Source organism: Anas acuta, chromosome 2, assembly GCF_963932015.1.
Source record: "Anas acuta chromosome 2, bAnaAcu1.1, whole genome shotgun sequence".
NCBI classification, from domain to species: Eukaryota; Metazoa; Chordata; class Aves; order Anseriformes; family Anatidae; genus Anas; species Anas acuta.
Window position 1 is genome coordinate 124,315,870 of NC_088980.1, and position 22,042 is coordinate 124,337,911.

Consider the following 22,042-nt stretch of genomic DNA (forward strand, 5'->3'; position numbering starts at 1 on the left):
TTAGTAACTGCAATCCCTGCTTTTAAAATTTCAGACACCATATATGATCATGAATGACAAGTCAAGTCTGGTTAAACTGCAATTTCTGTCATCTTCTGAGAATTTTAGGTGTTTGCTGCATCACAGCATGGAACATGTAGTTCTCTGATTTGCATCGTATCTCTTTCTTCACTGTCTGCAAATTCCAAAGATGCTTTAACTCAGTAGTGAAGTCGTTTCCATGTATTTAAAACAAAATACAGTAAACCAGAGGAAAAAGGTTCGGTGACATTTAGGCTGCCATTAGACTTCTTTAGCTTGGGAAAGTAATGAGACATCACCACTTCATATCAGGTTCTGGCTATTAGCCTCTGGTTGTAGGTACTCAAGCTTCCCCTCATGACAGAAAACTGTACCATTCCACTTACATTTCTGTGCAAAATGTCATAATTCAGAGCATGTGAATTAGCTTTTTAAAAAAGAAAAGAAATGATAATTACCTTTTCATTCCTTGCAATGAAAAGGGTTAGCAAACATTCATGAAGTACAGAAAAATAATTATTATTAATGGCAAGAAGTCTACATGAAAGCTTCTGAGTAATTATGAAGAGAGAAATAAACCAAAAAGAACTGAGAAAAAATAGTGTTTGTGGGAGGCAGAAGAAAAAACGAAGTGTTTGTACTGGAAGATAGAACATACAGAAGTAACACAAAATTATATATTTGTATTTTTATGTTTATAATATATATGTATATATAAATAAAATATGAAAAATACAAAAGTAGGAAAAGTAAACAGAAAACATATAAGGAAGAAAAAACTAGGAATAGTATACCTGAAAAAGACTATAAAATGGCACGGCACAGAAAGCAAACAAAAATCACGATGTGGTTGAAAATCAGATGGAGAAAGTTTACAAAAAGCATCATTTTATAGAGCAGAAAGCTAACACTTCCCCTCTTCAGTGGTTTGTTATTACTTCAGAATATGTTTTCAGCTTTGGATCACTGTTCCTGGGTTTATTTTTATATTGGATCTGGCTCAGATATCAGTGCAAATGCTATCAACTTCATAAGATAATGAAAACTCTTAAGCCATGCCTATTCAAAGTACCCAAGCACAAATGAAGGGACTGGACTTGAAAGGTTTTCAAGGACATGTATTTGTCTTCGGTACCTTTAAACATCTCATATCTCATTTTTTTTTTTAAGTTGGACCAGCATTAAAAGAGTGTATAAATCATAAGAAACTCACACATTTTAAATACACAAAGTAATGCAAATATTTATACATTATTCTGAAAGCTTAAGCTACATGGAAAACTGAACTGTAAGTTTAATTCATTTTCAAGCACTGCATTTTAACACACTATACAGTATTTTACAATCAAATACAACCTTTAGTTAAAATATTTGTAGTTTAAATGGAGTTAATAGCAAAATTTGAAGCTTGTTAGTTATAAAGTGATAGAAAAACTTAACCTCATATGGTGCACAATAGGTATGTCAATTTACACAGCTTTTTAATCCCTTTCTTAGAAGAAATTTAGAAGATAGAATTTGTCTGCCCTAACTTTGTGCATCTTTTTTTTTAACATTAATTGGTTAAAATTAATGATTAATCTCTTGAATTAATTTCACAGAAATCATGTTTGCCTGAGAAAACAGAGAAGTCTGGAAGTACTTTCAGCATTTGTTAAAACATATTTCAGTGAGTAACCAGCAAAAATGTTCACAGGCACATAAATTTAAAAAAAACAATCAAACAAACAAAAAACCCCAGCATTTCCACCTGTTAACAAAAATTGGTTGTTTTTTAGAATTTACAGGTAAATTATTAAAAAGACACTTTTTAAAGGCACAGGCAAATGCAAACAACTTTAGTTTCAAATCTTTTCTTTTTACTACAGATTTTTTATATCTTTGATTTATTAAGTTTATAATATAATAGGCTTTGCTATTTGTCTTCTGTGACCAATGATACAGATTGGCATTTTATACCAGAGGTAACACTCAGTTCTTCAAAGTCATTCTATTTTATTAACCTCAGTACCTATAAATTTTTAAATTCCCATAAAGTAGAATATGAAAATTATCATTTAACTGACTGTAACATTGTTTTTAAATTGTTAGTACTTTTTTAAATGAAAGAAGAATTAATTTTTATTTTACATGTCATCTGCAATCATTTTTCTGTTTTTTCATACAGCAACTGTGCAGATTGAGAACGTTTTTGAGCAATCTTGTGTAAGTTATAAATTGTTTCTCCATCTGAAGTTGGGAGATGCATCACGTACTGTTAAGGAAAAAAAGACCAGATTATTCACGAATTAACACTTACATGCTGTGTATAAACATTAGACTACCTGAACCTTAACTTGTACATGTATACATTTCTGTGTATGTCATTTTAAAAAATTAAACTCTACCAGCTTGTCTATTAAAATACTTTCCTTCAGGCCAGTGCTGAATTTTAATGGAAGCTAATAAACATTATCTGTATCACAGTGTAACTTCTAGTGATATAAAGCATAAGTAATAAAAAAGGGTTTAATAATCCTACAGTTGTTTTAAGTTCAGGATATTAACATTTCTAGATTATTAATAAATTTGATGTAGCACTTGCTACATTTTCTGAAATTTATGAACTTGAGAGAAAAAAGGTGCTGCTAAATTAGCAACTATTAAATTATTTCTTTTTCATCAGCAGCGGTCTTTTAAAAATGCAAAACAATGACAATCATCCAAATATGGGAGAAAGTTAAATGCACATATTGTGCCATGCTCCTGTATATAAGGCATTATTTTTCTGTTAGAAGTGAGAAAAGTAAATCATTAAAGGCAGTTATCACTCCTAATTGTAGCTTTAAAAGTTATGTACCCACATAAACTGCAATCCCTAGAATGTAGTGGTGAATTAATGACTGCAGCAGACAGCATATGGCCATAATTTGCATGGAGTAGCTCTCCAGTAACAGTGGAATATGGCTGTCACATTTATTACCAACATTGACAACATGTTTCTTTGGGAAAATATTTTGTGAAAATTAAGCAAACAGTGTTATGACTGCAGCTCAAGTCTTCCATAATGAGAACAAAACCTGAAATACTGCAACTCAGACTAGCTTGTAAGGACATTGTATCAAAGCCAAATGAGCATGTAAAGTGAGTATGCAAGCATTTCTATGCTACATGCTCAGAACCAATAGAATCAATTTTCCTTAACAGATGTCCTTAATTTGAACTGAAAAACCAACAGCGGTCACATGATGTTAAGTGTGTATTACAGAACTGGGTCTAAGATTGTATTGAAAAAGTTAGCAACTGTTTCCACACCGTTGAGATAATCACAAGAAACTCCCAAGTGTTCTGATGAGATTGCTTTCTTCCTTCTCCATGAACACAAATTGAAGATTAAAAACCAAACCAAACCAAAAAACTTTAAAAGGTAATTCTTGTGCTTCTGGGAAAGCTGGAGTATGCAGCTCCAACTCAAGGACCTCCAGCTCGAGTAAAAGAACCACAATAATTCCTCTGATTAGTATATTCTCTAGTACTTCATATATATCCTCATATATATACATATATATATTATTTCATATTACTCAATTACTTGTTAATTGTTTCAAGCAGTTGCTACTTTGTGAACAGGTATCTGACTGAAGCTCCCTATCTGCTCTCTCTTCAAATTTCAAAGGTGATTTCTGAGGAAAACTGAGTGATTTTTGCCCAGTAAACATGAAAAGTTCTGAGCAAAACTGGCTTAAAGAGATGAAAGTCACTAGCTTCCTCAGACAAATCAATTCCTTAACGTTTAAAATGGAGACAGTCTTTTGTATCAAAGACTGCAAGTCTATGTGTAAAAAGAAAGTTAATTTACCCACTATTTCATCTAAACAGAAAATGTTGCTGCTTAAACTACCCCAGCAGTGAAAGGGAAGGGATAAGTTTAATCCATAGCATCTGATACCCTGGAGCAATCTTGTACAGCCAAGTTGGAGAAATGTGTAGGTCTAGGCTCAATAATGTATGTCAATAACCAACAACTGAGATCACATTTAATTACTGCTGGTGCAGTATCACGTTGGTAAGCTTCAATGGCATTCTGTACAAACTACGCTTAAAACCATTATTTTCCAAACCTTGATAAAAATAACTGCTTGCATGATTCTAATCTATTTTCTTGGAATAAAAATCATGCTACTATTATTATTATTTTAAAAAAATCTCTGTTTTCGAACCAATACTGAGCCTACTACCCGATTTATCATTAAAATAAACAGATATAATGAGAAAAAAATATATTATTTATATTATTAGACTCTGACCCTTCCCTCTCCCCCCACCCTGGACACAGAAGATTGAAATGAAAATGACTGTCCTTACACCCCTACACCCCACTACCCACAACTTACACACTTTTCCTTCTTTTTCCAACTTCTTCAAGTGGACTAGGAGGTTTTTTTCTGCTGCTAGCAGTAAATTTTCAGGAATGTCCTAAGGGGAATACAAATATGAGTTTTGTACTTGTTTAAATATCTTTCAATATTGGCCAATGATTTTTTTCAATATATGGAAATCGTGGCTTATTAACATAGATTTTCCTCTTCTGAATTACTATGTTGAACATTCAGTTAGTTTTACATGTACAGTGACAAAAGCATAGAATACGTAAACCAATTTTGCACCATTTAAACTAGTAGCCTAATAACACATTTTTGTTTACTGTTCTTAAGTTTTGCATCATGCGCTTCTATTATCCAGACTTTGGCCAACTCAACTGTGTTCTACTGAACTTAGTCGGCACTGGGTTGTTGGTGTAGCTGAGCATTTTTCCATAGGTTTTAATGACAAATTTAAAGAGGCCTTTCTCCAGATACCTATATTACTTCTATTTCATGATACTACTTGCATGAGTTTAAATGTCCTTTAACAGTTAGTATTTGTAAATCAGTACGCAAACAGTTTCAGGAGGACAAAGCGTATCTTAAAAAAATTCAGTGCTAAGAAAGTAACAACAAACAATATTTCTCAAAATTCCTTTATCCAGCATAATCTAAGTAAAATATCCTTTTTGAAAATTACAGAAGTTCTTCTCCGAATAACACGAGTCTGTCAGAAGAAATCCTCAGAAAACTGTCTCAATAAATTGCAAATCTTTAAAAAGCTCTGACATTTTTTACGTTAAAGCTGTAGTAGTACTGAAAAAACCAGTCTTATCTGATAATGACAGGAAAAATGGTTTTTGATTTACAGAAGCATGTGAACAGCTACGTACGTACTTAAAAACTGCAGTATTTCAGGCAGGAAAACTGCAAGAACTAAACAGCCACAGTTAATGGTACATCAGCACTTCAGAATGTTCAGTGTGACTTGTAGTCACTCCTTTGGAATCTAGGAATTAGTAGAACCATGAAAAAACGAGCTGTGAAGCTGTTATAGACCTCTTCACACAGCACAGCCATTGTCAACTACGACATCTTCTGAAGCTTATGCTGCATCTCTCTGAACTCTGTTCGCTAGAAGGGACAATCCCCTTACCATATGTTCAAATTACTGAGGTTACATGAGGAATGAAGTAGCAAACAAGGACTTTTATGCCTGTCTAATGACTGCTACCTGACTTCTGAGAGCAATACCCATCTCTGTGAAAGTGCAAGTCAATTAATCAGGAACTACACGTTCCAACCAATCTGTCAGGAGCCTCCAAACACACTTTGACATATCAACCATTAACAGTCATCTTGTAATTTCCACTTGAAACCAAGCACTACAACTGTATTTTTGTTTGGTCCTGTGAAACAAAACTCAGGACCATCTAAATAGTGAAAGAAGAAATATTTGACAATCATCTCGGTCCCAATCCAAGGCAGTCACATGCATTTTGAACAAGCAGAAATCTTTTAAAGCTTTTTTCTTCTTTTTAAAAAGGTACCATGATATTCACCCAAATACTTAGGCTGCCACACACTATTTTATGAACATAACCTCAATTTCTTTAGTTTAATCTAAAATCTTTTAATCAAGAATTACCTTGTATACCATACTTAGGAGCTCTGAGGATGTAAATGATTTTCCAACATTCTTCTGGAAAACATTCAGAATTTGCTTTTCACGAGCAGTTCGGTGAGATATGTATCCTTGAATTCTAGTGTTTGCATCACGTACTACTGGGCCATGACCTAAATTGAAACACACGTACCAAAGTGGTATTACTTACATTTGGAATTAAGTATGCTATCGAATAATTGACTCATTCTTATGTAAACTATGGTAGTATTTTTTTTCATATAAATAGACTAAATTGAGTGTCTGCATCACATTCTGCACTTGAATAGGATAAAGATGGAAAGGGGGAATTAGAAGATCTTAAAAAGTCTGAATTTGGAAAAGGAATACTTCCAGTGGTATAAGGAAAGCAAGGAAAGACTTAGATAAAGATTAGTCAATAAAGAAAAAAGGAAAAAGGAGTTTACTACTGAATAGATTTGAGAGTCAGATTTTTATATCACCTCTCCCTGACTCACACCCCCCAGAGAATACTGATATTGATGACTTAAACTGATACTGGTCTCTGCAGAATAATGGCTGAGGCAAAGACTCCTGTATTTTATCACTGTTCCTGTTGTGGAGGATAACTAACTCCAGCAAACACAGAGGCGAGGGAAGTAACATTGTGACAGATAAATTTTCCAGTACAGATCTTCACAACTCACTCACACACTATACTTTACTCCCCTACATACATGTTTGCACATATAATCAAAAACCAGTGCGACAATCCCAACGTGCCAGGGCAGGAAGAAGCAATGCACATGAAAGGCTACATGTTGAACACTGTGGATCTGGCTAGGTAATAAACAAGATGCACATGCTTTTTCCTGGACTTACTGAGGCAGATGAGAATCATTGAAAGGTCTTTGAATAAAATTAGAAAAAGTCTTAACTGATAAATCACCAGCCTTTGTGGAAAATGAAATACTGCCTCATGATACGATAAATAACAGATGAAATCAAGATATTTTTCAGATACGGGAATTACACGCGCACAAATTAAACTTTATGATTTACTTATGGACAACTTTACTTGCAGTGTTGCGTGAATATTTATCACATGCTTTTTACAGCAACGTTTCCTGTTTTTTTTTCCCTGTATACCTCACCTGAACTAGCAGCAGCAACTTCCATCTCTGCCTGACTAAACTCTAAGTAATTTTTTTTATAACATGAATAGGACAGCAACTACGGTAAAAATAACTGTCTTTTAGAAATTATTGGGTATCATCCAAATCAATTTATTTTGACTCTCTTAGACTACATTTAAAAAATCATTATATTCATTGCTTATAGTTTTGGGTTGACTGACTAAATGAAGTTTTAAACTTGAAGACATTTTAATTTATGGCTTATTTTGCCTGAGGACAGGCAGCTTATAGAAAATGAGTAAACAATTTTTCATGATATTTGTGAAATAAAAAATAATATCAGATGAATCTATCATTTACAAGAGTCAAAAATACTTATGCATATCTTAACTTATACACTCATTTCAGCAGACTTGATGTTAAAAATGTACATTGAAGTGTATCCTGAGCCAAAGATAGTATTATAAATAAATATAAAGCTATACTGTCACGAGCACATATATTTAATTATTTCAAATATATTTAATCTGAAGCTATTGTTCCTTACAAAATAAAATACAGTATATTTGGTAACAGTATGTTTAGTAAGTATGTAGCCATTCATAAAAACAGAAGTTTAAATTTAGAAAAACATTAAGATATACAAAAAAGACACTGGAATGGTAACTGTCCATTCTCTTCTGTCATTCTCTAATGACAGAAGTCACATCAAAGTATTCAAAATTATGGCTTGCCCATGGAATCACAAGGCTGTCTTAAAACCGGTTTCTACACTTCCCAGTGATTTAACTTACTGAGCCTACAAGACCAGTGTCAGTATCTGGAATGGAACCCACATGTTGTAAAGGTAACAGAATGCCATATTGACTATGCCACATGGTCTACAGGCATTTCATACGCACATACGGGTATTAAAACTACGTCAGAAAGCTTGTTTTAAATTTAGGTGTGGATCTTTCACACTGCATTCAGTGTGAAACACTGCATATTAATGTAACTAAGTTATGCTATATTAATGTAACTAAGTATGCTGCTGTGGACAGCAGCATAGTTAACTTCACAAATAAATAATTATCCACATGTACTTTAAATATTTCTGAGAATTTTAAACAGATCTTACAATACAACCATCTTTCCAATATTAACTTAGATGTTGCATCAGACAGCTTCCTATTATTTGAGACCTCTGTCTATTCCAGGTCTTGTATAGAAGAAAAAAAAAGCAGCAACTATTTATTCTTATAGTACCCTGTGAATACATATAGGTTCTCTAAGTTTATACATGAGAAATTACAGCACAAAGAATAAAACTGAAGAAAATAATTGGTCCATGAAATCTTGCACAGACTCCTAACTACCATTTTTTTCTGTATTATCAAGTAACACTGTTTATTATTACAGGTTAGGGAGCCCTCTGGTGGCTAAAACACCCTTTTCTCTTCCCATGGATTCTCAGCTATGAACAGTAAAATAGATTGTAATGAGTACTTTGCCAGAAGCAATTTCCACATTCAATTAAAAACAAAAACAAACAAACAAACAATAAGTAAACAAAAAACAGGAAAAGTATAGGATTGGCAAAGTTCTGCTACTAACACCTAGCCAGCAATCACCTTGTTACAAAAATTCATGCTCTCCTACATCTATTTCTCAAACTGCAATGTCAGTGCTAAAGCATGGACAGGGAAAAGAGATGATACAAGAATTGTGAAGATCTAAAACTGCAGTAAAACCAAGGTATTGAGGTTATACAGAATGTATTGGCAAAACAAACTGCCTTCTGCTATAGTTATAATTTTATTGTACTACACACTAATCATACAAACAATTGTTTTGACTTGGCAGTAGTTATCTTTTACACAATTGTACGTACACGTTGTGATGCATGGATAAAGAAACAAAGTTAGCTTCAAACCATCTCAATGCTTAGCTACTTATCAAAGGAATGGCATAATGCCCTACTGTCTTCCGAACTGCAAGTACAACATGAAAACATTTAAAACAGTGTAGCAAACAGTTACAGGTAAGTGGGACAAATATTCAACCTTGGTGAATGTGTAATCCAGATAAATAATGACTAAGAAGAAGTGAAAAGCAACAGATAAAACTGATAAACCAAGTAGAATTTGGGGTATAGGGTTTTGGCAGACAGAAATCAAATGAAGGAACAGATTATGCCTTCCAGATATTTAAGAAAGCAGAACATTTCATTCATTAATAGATTGAGACTCAGGAGGCTAAAATATTCTTCCTTTTACCACTAGTTTAGTCAATTACTATAAATTCTATTTCTGTGTCAGCCTCCACATCCATGGAATACATAGAATGGTATTTTTCTTAAATAGCATTCAAAAAAACCACCCATAACTAAGCATTTTTATGATCTTAGATCTTAAAGCACTTGAACACCTACTCCAGAAGAAGTGTATTTTAAAAATGAACACAAAAGAGATTTGGCTATGTAGGTTAAGCATAGATGGTTAATGGAGGAAGACAGAAATGAGAATAGAGAGTCACTCAGAATGGCTAGTTGAAAAAGATGAAATGGAAAAGGTCTGAAAAAACCCTGAGATGTAGCTCTGAAAAGAAAATGAGGAGCTTAAACCTTAGTTACATAAAGAATTCTTAAAATCCAATCTTGTCAAATAGACACACGGCTTATATGAAAATTAAATGCATTCCCAAGGTTTGGGGGAGATAAGAAGAGAAAATGAAAAGCAATGTCATAGACCGAATGAATCAGCAATTTATTTTTAGAACATGATGTTCGACCTCTTGGCTCTCGTTCAAATTTGAGCTAAGTCATTAACTAAGATAACCATTTGACAGTTCTGCAGCCTCTCAAGATGAATTTGTGATTAATCTGTGTTGCAAAAGATAGATCTCTCTCTCAAAGACATTACTAACACAACAAAAAACTAACACTGCTACTACTAACTACGCTATTACTACTAACTACGCTATTACTACTAACTACGCTATTACTACTAACTACTACTACAAACACTCCTAAAAACATTACTAAAAAAAGCTACCCACATTGGCAGTGTACGTAGGGCTGCAGAGGACCAAAAGAACAACTATCGTTTTTCTCTTCCAGGGTAACACTAAGGGTCATGGATAGTTTAATATAAGTAAACCCAATTTTCTGTATGGTTCCTACAGTAAAACATCCTGGCCTCTGTATGCTTTTAATACAGAAGCATAATCTGTTCACCTTCAGAGGGAGAAATCACAGGAAAGAAAGACATCTATCGCTGAAAGATTTTTAAGTCTTGCAAAACTCCATGCTATTAAGTCGGCATAGCTTAGTGCTAGCAGTACATTAAGTAATAAACCGTAGTTGTGACATTAATAATGATGTTTGACGTAGTAAGAGTCCTTAGAGAAGATACAGTTTATATAGTAATATAGAGCAGTTCAAAATAGAACAACTAACCTGGATATATTAAATCTGGCTTCATTTCTAATAGCCTTTTCAAAGTTTTCATGTAATCATACAGGTCTTCAATTACTGTTGTTCCTTCCCCTAATATACAGTCACCAGAAAATATAGCATTTTCTTCTTCTAGATGTAAAATCATATGGTCATCAGTGTGCCCAGGCGTATGTAAAACTCTAAAGAAGAACAATGAAAGTGTAAGTTTTTCATACACCAGTCATACAGAACTTCTAGCTTAATTTTCAATGATAAAGAAGAAACAATGATAAAATGATACACCTACAGAGTAGTCTACAAGAAGAATGAGAAACAGTATACTACCAAGAAAGTCAGATTGAAAGTGTAGTACTCAGAAGGTCAATGTAAACAGAGTATCATTTTGTCTAACTACAGTTCATTTTCTTAGGCCATGTAGAGAACACGTATCATCATCACTAATATACACTGAATTACATGACACTTAAAAAATTACATTAAGGTAGCTTGCTAATCATGTAAAATTTGTCATACAGAGGGCTTTACTCTGATGCTTTAAGAAAGAAAAAAATGACGTTATTTCTAGATTGAAAAGTGTAAAGCTCATGACATATACATTGTATTTGGCAAAAGACGGTAAGGGTGATTTTGCTAATTCTTTTGGAAATTCACTGTATACTACTGGACCCAACCCAAATAAAAATCTGTCTCCCAAAATTTATTTTACTCTGAAAGTCCCATAACACAGTGGAGTGGAACCTTAAAATACAAGGAATTGTGGTCTTTTAGCTGTTCTATGTGCAAGTCATGAAACATCCAAAAGGTACGGACTTAGGACCCCTCACCTGGAACGAATAACACATTAGAAAACAGTTGATATCTGTATAGTATACCCGAGCTACTATGGAGCTGCACTGCAGTATCCTTGCACTAGTTTTCAAAAGACAGAAGGCCTTCTGATCCAAGCTGAAAACATGCAACTTGGACCAGCATCACTAAAATTCAACAGAATCAATCAAAATCACTGCATCAAAGCAGAGACTATGAATTTACAGAGCTGGTGCCAAGAGTGGTGTACAAGCCAAAGCTAAACAGCACCCAGCCAAGTCAGTGCAGGGCTGGGAGGCCAGTGGCACACCACTGTGTGTTGCAATGACTCCCACCTCTTATGGAACATGGTGTTCAGCAGAAAGTATGTGAGTATGTTGCTCTGCTGAGGCAACATAAAATCAGTTTGATAGGTTACACCTTGCCTTTGTGGGAGGTGGTATCTTCCAGTTCCTTATGAAACTTCACCTGGAAATTTCATTATTAACATGTTAAAAACAAACAAATAAGAACCCAATGCATCCTGACACACCTCCTTTAGAACTTGAAGGTTGCTAACTGTAACATGAAATGTAACATGCAGATATTGTTATTTTAGAACCAATGGGATGGACATCTATCTTTAAAGTATCAACTAAACAACCAGTTGAGATTATTTGCTTTTAGCCAAGCTTGAAATTTGGTTGCATAACTGCAAACTTCAAAACGTATTGCCCCTGCCTTGCTTGGAGTCAAATTGTTTTCCATCTGTAAGTTGATTATGTCCCAATACTCACAGTAGTTATGTCTTCAATATTTTTATGCCTACTCTGTGTATTTTGTTTTAAGCTTAAAAAATAAAACGCTTTTGGTCAAACTAAACCTTTATCTTTACAGCTTTTCTTCTGGTCAGCCAGTTGCATGTTCTACAAGTGGGATATAATTCACATCTAAACTGAACAAAACAAGCAAAATTTGTCCTGAGAAGAGTAATGCCTTGTTGATGAAAGAATTCTGGAGACAGAATGAGCAACGATTTTTTTTGGTGCCTGTGTGACAGAGGGTAGCATTCGTTTTAGACTCATTCATGCAAACAAGATAGGCAATGTGCTCCCTGGGAAGAATTTTCTCCCAGCTGGTACCTTGCAAGAACCTGACAGCTAAAAGGATTAAAATTTAACGTTTCAATGCTAAATATTTGTTTTAATGTCTCCTTTGGAAATATTTTACCTTTTCCATCTTTCCAACATAAACATCCCCAAAGGTATTAATTTTATATCACGACTACTTGAGTAATGAGAAATTACATAAAATGCTGTATGATTTTTTCCTAAGGAATTATTTTTCAAGGGAAATATTCTTCATTTCTCTGGCGAGGCCAAAGACTAAAGGCTGATTCCTGCCTGATACTCATTCATTAGAACAACTTCTCTGGGTAAGCATACCCTCCTGGACCATGATAGGAAGCCTACAAGACTAAATGTTGACAGGATCAGATCTATGGATTACCAATCATTAAAAGTTAAGGTACATATATGTGCCAGAATTTTGAAGAAAAAGGTGATTGATCAAAGCTGCAGAAATTAGTGTTTACCTGAGTGTGGCTCCCTCTGTCTGTACCACATCCCCATCTTTAAGATATGAATATTTATGTCCTCCTTCTCCTATTATTTCTTCACGGTCAGGGACACGAGGAAGCTTACAGATGCGATATTCAGAGTCTGTTTAAAGGAAGCAAAGAAAATAATGGTTCATATTTTAAATTTGTGACTAACGAAGTTAACTCCACAGAATTACTTTTACTCTTTGTAAATGTACCATTAATCATTACACACTATTACACTGCAAAACTTGAAGCAAGAAATTTTGAACAGTAATTTTATGTTTATTAAAAAACCTTCTAGAGTTACAGAGTAGTGAAGTCTCACTACTGTACTCTGAATCTGATATACTCTACTCTGTACCAGGAGCAATTCTGAAGATGAAAAAGCACTAGTGAAATCAGTAGGAAAAAAAATCCAGTAATTAATATTTTTTTAATCCAGTAATTAGTAATAATTCTGCAAATGTTGTTCCTTCTTGACTCATCAAGAGCCAAAAAATAAGTCTCTGGAACAGCACTAAGACTCTGGTGCTCAAGCTCTGTGTTATGAGTCACAGAAGCACTATTCAACATTTATTTGACACTGAATGGAGGCTTTTTGCCCTGAAACTTCCCTCAGTGTCTATCATTCCAAACTGTTTATGTGCTGAATGCCTTGGTATGGATGGCAACCTAGAAACCAGGCATTTATATCCCTTGCAAGTCTTCTCTGTCACGCTCAGGAGCTGACAGGATCAAAATTGTCACGAAGACACCCATGTTGTTTCCAGTAGTGCCCAGGCTTCTTTGAAGACATGCATCTGGCAACTTTACAAAACCTGATGACTTTACAACTTTACAAAAGCCAGTGACAAAGTCCAACAGAACTAAGATGAGCTGCTTTATTTTTATTGCTTATTCTCTTCTCAGATATCAAAAGAGAAATGTCTCTTACTGCTTATCAACATGCAATGCACATTTTACATCGGAATTTATCTGTACATATCCCTACTTTCTTCTCCAAATGTTTTGAGGCCTAAGAACTTGTCAGTAATTTCTTACGGTCTTCTGTATGAAATATCAAAGTTATTCATGTTTCTTTTTCAGAGATTTCTTATTGATTTACACAAGTAAAACTAATAGTCAATTTTTCACTACTGTCAATGTAGAAAGGAACTTTTTTTCTATTTTTCTCTACTGTCAATGTAGAGAGTATCAAGCTTTTCTCACATCTTTTAATAATGTGTAAACTGCTTATTATTCACTTGTAAGAAAAATTCACTATGACATTATGCACAGGTATTGAAGAAAAAAAAAAAGTAGTATTTCAACTGTGATACTCAGATTATTCACTGCTCTCATTCTATACTTTACAATAGCACTGTTAAATTACATGTGGTATACATGGAGATTCCAGAAGAATAATCCAGCTGAAACATACAGAAGGACTATATAAAATTTGTTTCTTGCCACATACCTAACATATATTCAACAATACATAAAAATCTCTGGCCTACCACTAGGGATGTTTTTGCAGATATCAGGTATTCCACCAGTATGATCATGATGCCAGTGTGTCACTAAAATTTCTTGAATTGAGATGTTGAACTCAGACAGTGCCTGTTTTAAACAGCCAATGTATTCAGGAACAGCTGGCTCTCCAGTGTCAATAAGAATTCTTCTACATATGGACCCAAAAAAAAAAAAAGGAAAAGAAAACACACAAAAGAACACAGAGAATTTAGAGAACTCATATGAGTTAAATAATGGTAAAAAAAATAATAAAATAATGACATTGCATGTAACTGTGGTAATGATGGATATCTCCATCTAAATTTTACTATGAGTTTTTAATCATTAAACCAGTTAAAAGTCACATAACATTATTTTAATTCTCAGTCCTTATGGATTATCAGATTACAGTTTAATTCCATCACTAACACAGAACCATCCTGGCTCTAGCATCTTTTTAAATTATTTGAGCACACCACCATTCAAACTTTGCTTTTAGGCACAGCTCTGCTACCAACCCACCCACCACAATCAAGGCAAGGTTTTGCTAGATTTGGTCTAGCTTAATGCAGGCAAAATCAGGGAGCTCTGCACTCATTTATTGGGATCAGGTTGGGATCGGGGAGATATTATAGATGCTTGGGTCACTCCACACCCTGGACTATGTGGAGTCCAGGAAGGCAGGCTTCCCTCAACTTACATATATATATGTGTTTGTATGTAGTATGTATGTATATAAATATAATGTACTATATGTTTATATATATATATTTTCAAACCTGCTAAAATTTCAAAGTTTATATTACTTAACGGGAAACTTGCTATATTTGACAAGTAGGGTTTGAAGCTTGCTATACTTGAGAGGTAGGGTTTATCCTTTCACACACACAAAGCAATATATCCAAGACTCTTTCCTGTATAATATTTCACCTCGTGACAGCACCGTTTACAAAGGGGCTCAGCGTTTTGCTCCACAAACCCACAATTTTGTGCCCTCTGACCGGTTTTGTGCCACCGGGCAGTGCCGAGGCCTGTGGCGAGCTGCCTGCCCGCTCCCCTTCGGCCTAAGGGCAGCCCTCTGAGACCTCGACACCGGGGGCCCGGTTCCCAAAATGGTGCTTTATTATTATTATTATTATTATTTAATTTTATTCTTTAAAAGGTCGTCAGGGAGCGGGGAACGAGCTCGATGGCGGCTCCCCCTGCTCCTCATCTCCCTCCCCGGAGGCAGCGCACGGGGCCCAAAACGGGACGGGGAAGAGGCCGGGGGCGGGGGGCGGCGGCAGCCCGGCCCCGGCCCCTTCCCCCGCCGCCGGATCGGTGCCGTTACCTGTGCCCGGTGCCCACCAGGTAGGTGTTGGTGCCCTGCAGAGTCATGGGCCCCGGGTTGCAGCCCAGCACCCGCACCACGCGCGACGAGAGCCGCTCGATGCGCGGCAGCAGCGACACCATCTCCGCCGCGACGATCCCCACCCCACCGCCACCACCCCACGGCCCGGCCCCGTTCCCCTCACGGCCACCGAAGGCGACCCGGGCGGCGACACCGGCGAGGCGGAAGCCGCCGGGCTCCCTGCACCGCCTCCTGGCCCGCGCTCCGCCCTCCGCAGGGCCCTGGGACGGCCCTGAGGGGAGCCCGGCCCTTATGGGTTCGTGGTGGCGACACCACAGGAGAGGTTGTGGAGTCTGCCCCTAGGAGATCTTCTAAAGCCACCTGTGGGACATGGGGCTGGGCAGCGTGCTCTGGGTGGCCATTTTGTCCTTGTCATACAAATAGTAATATGTTTGCAAACGGCCTTCTACAGTCTGCACCACACAATTCACCTATTCAGATATGTAGCGCCCCCTCTGAAACTCCTGATTACTTTCCAACTGGCATTCTTAGAGACAGTACAGCACGCTTGTTCTCTCCGTAAAGTACCTGCAAAAGAAGGATAAATAAATTTTAACCTGAAATTAATGCAACTAATATTAACATAGGCAACTTTAGCAATATTCATAGAATCATAGAATCGTTAAGGTTGGAAAAGACCTTCAAGATCACCTGGTCCAACTATCATCCTACTACCAATGTCAGCAATTTCAAGGTCTGGTTTCAAATATTATCTGGTTGTTTATACATTTAAATGATTCCATACATTAGCCATAATAAAATAGTTAAAATATGTAGAGGTAAATAATATATTATCTATAAAAATGTGTATTTTAAAATGATAATAAAGATACAGAGCACAAAAAAGAGTTTCATGGTTATTTTTATTTATTTATTTTTTTAATTTAAATTGTTCTTAAGTGCTCATTATATGAAAATAAATGTGATCTGGGGCCATTTCTAGGATTTGCATGGGCAAAACAGGACAGATTCTCTGTGCTTTCTGAAGAGGTGCATATTCTCAAGTGCAATCTTGAGAGGCAAACTTCCAACACTTCGGGATTAGTTAAAAACAACTCAGACTGTGGCATGGAACTGAAAAACAAAACTTCATGGCTTCAACAGAACTTCATAACTTCATGAAATGTCAAAGTTTTTTGGTGTGCTTATACCCTAACGTAGGCAAGTAACATGCAATATATGCCAGGAGATTAGCTATTAAAGACTTCAGCATGCTAATAAAGGTCTGCATCTTCCCATCTATGACAAAGTGGTGTATCCCACTGTAATGCAATGTCTCTCCTCTTCCCATAGCAAGATCTCAGTCTGCCACAGATCCATTTGACATGTTTGGCTTCCTGGGCAGTAGCGAGGCAGAGGTTGTTCCTGGCAGCGAGGCAGTGGTGGCAGGCCCAACTACCTGCCTTGCCATGCTGCACTTGCTGGTATCAGTGCACAACCCAAGATTTCCAGCAGTCCTACAAGGTCAGAGAACATACAGTGCCCTTCAGCTGCCATGTCAGACAGCAGCAGTGCATCTTCTCTGTCCAGGCACCACCAGTGTGCTTGCCTCTAGGCCACTTCATCAGTCTGAATTTAGCTGCATGTTAGTACACTAGTGCTAACCAGCCCTTCAGCTACACTAACAGTATGCATTACTTTGCTATCACCCGTTCAGACAATTTGTTTTGTGATGCACATGAGGCTTGCTGGCAGCATGTTGTGCAGGCCTATATCGTGCAGCAATTAAAAATATCTGCTCCTGGGCATGGACTTTGATTGCAGTTGTTAATTGCTAGCCATCAGAAAAGCCATAGACAGCAACTGAACCACAGTGCAGATACTGGACATCCCTATCTTTAGGCCTTCAAGCTGAGCTCTTTGGTTTATCTGAATTATTCCTCCCCAGATGTTGCCTTGTTTTTAAAAATATATAATTTATTTATTTATTATTTTTTCAGGCTAATCAAATCATGAAATAGAGACAGCAGAAAAGGATGCCTTAGGTTGAAGGAAAGAGGCCTTTTTGTGTGCATGTGTGCTACCAGAATAAACAAGATACCTTTATACACAATATTTCAGTATTTTTCATATAATTTCCTAGTATATTGCTTTATAAGAAATCGTGACTAGACCTGAAGTTACTCAGTCCTGAGGTACTCCACTGTGCTGATTTTACAGCACATATGTATACTGGTTTGGTGGTATATTCAACTCATTTTCACTCACTAGGTAAAGTCCAGTTGTTGTACTGTTAAATGAAGGTTCTAGCTAAGCAGAACCAAATTGAGTATTTCAGTGGTTTCCTACTTCTAAGAAAATTCTGAAAATGTTAGGAAGATTTCTAAAATGATTTACCTGAAGTTTTCCATATAGTTGGTAACTGAGAAGTAGTAAGTTACTAGTTATTTTTAACATCACACAATTTGTTTTTGTATTAATAAAGTTTTTTTTTTTATTTTTTTTTTTTGGGGGGGGGGGGAGGGAAATGTAGACCTGTTGCCTGGGGAATACTTACTACTATTAATTAATATGGTGTAGTAAAATAAATGTTCTATTATTGGGTAGGAGCTCTGAATTTGTTTCGTCTGTAGGTGGCAGCAGTGGGTGCCTTTGGAGAATTAATTCCAGGTTCCTTTGTCGTCTTCATTTCCTGCACAAGCTTACCAGTTTCAAGTTTGATGTTTCTTATAAAACAGAGGATAATAGGGACATAGTGAAAGTCTTGCTATTACACTCTCTAATGTGGTACAAAGAAATATGAGTGCATTGCCTTAAGTTATTCTTTTGGTTAAGTTGTTGTCTTACGCTATTAATACAAAATTTTGAGGGAGTTTTTTTTTTTTTTCTGAAGCAGATAATGTTAGACTAGCCAGTATAAATAAATAAATAAATAAATAAAAATAATAAGAAGCTGTGTTTCAATAAACCTCAAATGAGATTGCTGGTGATATTCAATATGTTATTTGATGTACGATTAATTTTCTACAGCTATTAGATACATGAAATGCAGTATGGTAATTTTGGAAATCCCACAATGCCACTGTTTATATTTTCAGCACTCAAGAAATCTTTGAGTCCTGGCACTTGTCTTTCTCCCCTTTTAGGCACAATACTTGGGGATAAATGCTTTTCCACTGTGGCTGTGGAACAGTCTAATAGATCTAAGCACAAGCATGTAATTCTGTGGTAATTGAATCAACTGAATAGTAGTACAAAGAACAATTTTTGAGATAGTTATATCATCTTCCTAGGCAGTGGTGTCTGAAAGTCTTATTGAGAAGAATTTTGGTTGGTAGATTTTCATGTTATTTTAATACAACTCACTGCTATTTATAAGACATATTTTTAGGAAGATATGCATCTATTTCTTGGTACTTACAATATTTTTCTTTGAGTTTCACTATGCTTTTATGCTTAATGCCTGGTAGAGATAAGTAAAAAGACCTTAAACCAAATAGAAGCAAAGGAGCTTTTGCATGGGGGGATGTAGGCCATAACATGATGACTACATTGCCTGTCCACATTGTGTGGAAGATGTAGAAAGCCAGTGGCCAGCTGGCTTGTTGGAGATTATTAGGGGAGGGGGGTGATGAAGGGACTGGAGCACCTCTCCTGTGAGAGGAAAGGCTGAGAGAGCTGCTCGGTCTGCAGGAGAGGCAGCTCAGGGAGATGTCAGCAATGTGTCTTCCGTAATACCTGAAGAGAAGGTGCAAAGAGGACGGAGCCAGGCTCTGTTCATTAGTGCCCAGGAACAGGACAAAAAACTAGAACACAGAAAGTTCCCTTTGAACACCAGGCAGCACTGCTTTACTGTGCAGGTGACAGAGCCCTGGCACAGGTTGACCAGAGAGGCCGTGGAGTCTCCCTCCTTGGACATCTTTGAAAGCTGCCTGGGCATGGTCCCAGGCAACCTGCTCTGAGTGGCCTTGCTCGAGCAGGGGTTTGGACCAGATGGCCTCTAGAGGTCCCTTCCAACCTCAACTGTTCCGTAATTCTATGAGATTCTCCTAAAAATCTATATGTTAATGTTGCTCAGAGCATATGTATGCCATACAGTTTCAACTTTTGTGTTACGCTGAACAGGTGGCTGAGGGTTCTGATGTAGCAGCACACAAATTAGCAGTGGTGATAGAAAACTACTGATAAATTGTACAACAATATTGGAGTAACTTATAGAGAAACAGGGGAAGCTATCATACTGAAGTCCTCAACCAATATACTGTTTCAAGCCATGCATTAACTCCTGTTACATCCATTAAAATATTCATTGACTGCAAAGCTTAAATATCAAATGTAAAGAGAAAATTACACAATAAATCTCCAGAAATCCTGTTTTTGTTGTTGTTTGTCTGTTTGTTTCAGGTTGGCATTTCATCCTGTTTATTTCTATGCTAGTATTAGTGAAGATCTTAGTTTCTGATGTCTGAAAAAAAGTCAACTATTCCAAATATATAATATCCAATGTCCTGTTAACACTAATTAAAGCAGAGAAAAAAGGTCTTTCCATCTACATTTAGAAGCAAATAACAAGCTGTATACCATAGGAGTTTTGTCACAATGTAGAGATGTGCTTTCTTCAATGGCAAGTCTAGATAGAAAACAAATAAATCATCCAGCCAGTAATTTAGCTCAAGTTGCTTGATTTACAGTCCAAAGATCAGATGCGTAAACCTCTTTCTCTTTTTCTCTCTCTGTAGTATAGAGTTTGTGTCATTTATTTAATAATAACAAAGGTCACAGCAGTGAGTGTGTGACTTGGCTGATTTAAGACATCTTCCCTTAAAGCCCCAGGAGCTTACTCACCATTTGGGCAAACAGCTTGCAAAGCCTCTTAGAAATTTTAAAATGCTGAGGTGGAATTATAAGTATTTAAAACTACGTAACAAACTCATTATATAATGTATTTATTGCTATGTTGCAAATTTATATGTATTTTTATCATTCTGAGAGAATGCATATCTCAGATGACCAAAAATTCTTTCATACTGAAAAGAATGATAATACTTGACTTACATAACTAGAGATTTTTTATAATTTAAAAGAAATCAATGTTTACTGGAGGTCACCTGCTTTTCATGTCTGCCCCAGACTCATGGAGAGGGACAGTCTTGGTGAAAACTGCTAAATGTAGGTAGTGTAGTCCACAGACAGGTTGCCACAGCCTTGTTTTGTCTGCAGCTACTTTTATAGTCTCATCAACTGATATCCCAGTGAAATGAAGGTTATGAAGAACCAGTGGCCCTATGCCTTCTGGTGGTTTTTATGGAAGTCCAGGGGGAACACAAGAAATGGGTGTGAGGTATCCCTTTTGTACTTCTTGGAAAAGATTACATAGGTTTACACTGGCATCATATTTTGACTTTCAATTTGCTGCAAGAGCTTAGTTCAATGTTGAAGGAAATATTGTCCACAAAAGGTAAATTCTACCAGAGAATGATATTGTTATTGCTATTATATTGTTATACTATTATATTGCAGCTTACTTCTCATCTGTTTCTTTCTGTCTATAGAGGACCTCATCTGCTTGGTCTTGCATCCTTCCATTCCGACACTCCAGTCATGGGAGCCATCCCAACACATCTCCACAATGAGGTCATAGCCCTGCAGGCTACATGTCTAACTCCTTCTGTTTATGCTATGTGTGTTAGCAGAGAGACATTTGAGTTGGGCCCCTTATGAAGTTGCCTTACTGGCTGGAGTGCTGCTCTTCAGGTGCTCTCCTGCTGGCCTGTGATCCTTCTCTCCAGGCTTATTTTTAACTATAGGTAAAAAGTTTTTTTTTTTTTTTTTTTTTTTTCTTTCCATAAATCTTTGAGCTACATAAATGTACATACAAATATTTATATACATATAAGCAGGTTTTCAGAAGGCAGTTACGGATAATGCATTGTCCCACAACTGAACCAGGAATTTTGCTGTACTGCTTGGGGTCCAGCCACTGTTTTGTTTAGCTTTGGAAAAATCTCTCAGTCCACAGGTTCCATTCTTAAAGTGCTGACCCGAAAATAGTAATAAATTTCAGGCACTGCAAAACCACTTAGGACTAGGATGTTTCTAATCTATATAGAGGAGGGAGTACAAAACAGGACAAGAGATGATCTTACGTTTCCCATGAAGACACTGATAGGATTATATTTCCTGTCCTAAGATCTAGAAGAGCTATAGACTGCTCTTGCTGAGGGCTTGTATCATCCTGTGCAGCACAATCAGCGAGGCTTAATCCCAAC

The 22,042-nt window shown here is 36.4% G+C and overlaps 1 protein-coding gene across 2 annotated transcripts; it reads right to left on the reverse strand.

Moving 5' to 3' along the window:
- Positions 1 to 1,118: 1,118 nt before the first annotated feature.
- LACTB2 (lactamase beta 2) lies at positions 1,119 to 16,009 on the reverse strand. Of its 2 annotated transcripts, none has more exons than XM_068672061.1 (7): positions 15,774 to 16,009; positions 14,449 to 14,612; positions 12,944 to 13,070; positions 10,564 to 10,742; positions 6,013 to 6,161; positions 4,399 to 4,476; positions 1,119 to 2,275 (listed from the first exon to the last, which is right to left on the reverse strand). In XM_068672061.1, the coding sequence occupies exons 1-7, from the start codon at positions 15,893 to 15,895 to the stop codon at positions 2,165 to 2,167; spliced, it is 930 nt and encodes a 309-aa protein (XP_068528162.1). In that variant the 5' UTR covers positions 15,896 to 16,009; the 3' UTR covers positions 1,119 to 2,164. The 2 variants fall into 2 exon arrangements, with proteins under 2 accessions (XP_068528162.1, XP_068528161.1); XM_068672060.1 differs by having other exon boundaries at positions 4,395 to 4,476; positions 15,774 to 16,006.
- Between the last annotated feature and the right edge of the window lie 6,033 nt (positions 16,010 to 22,042).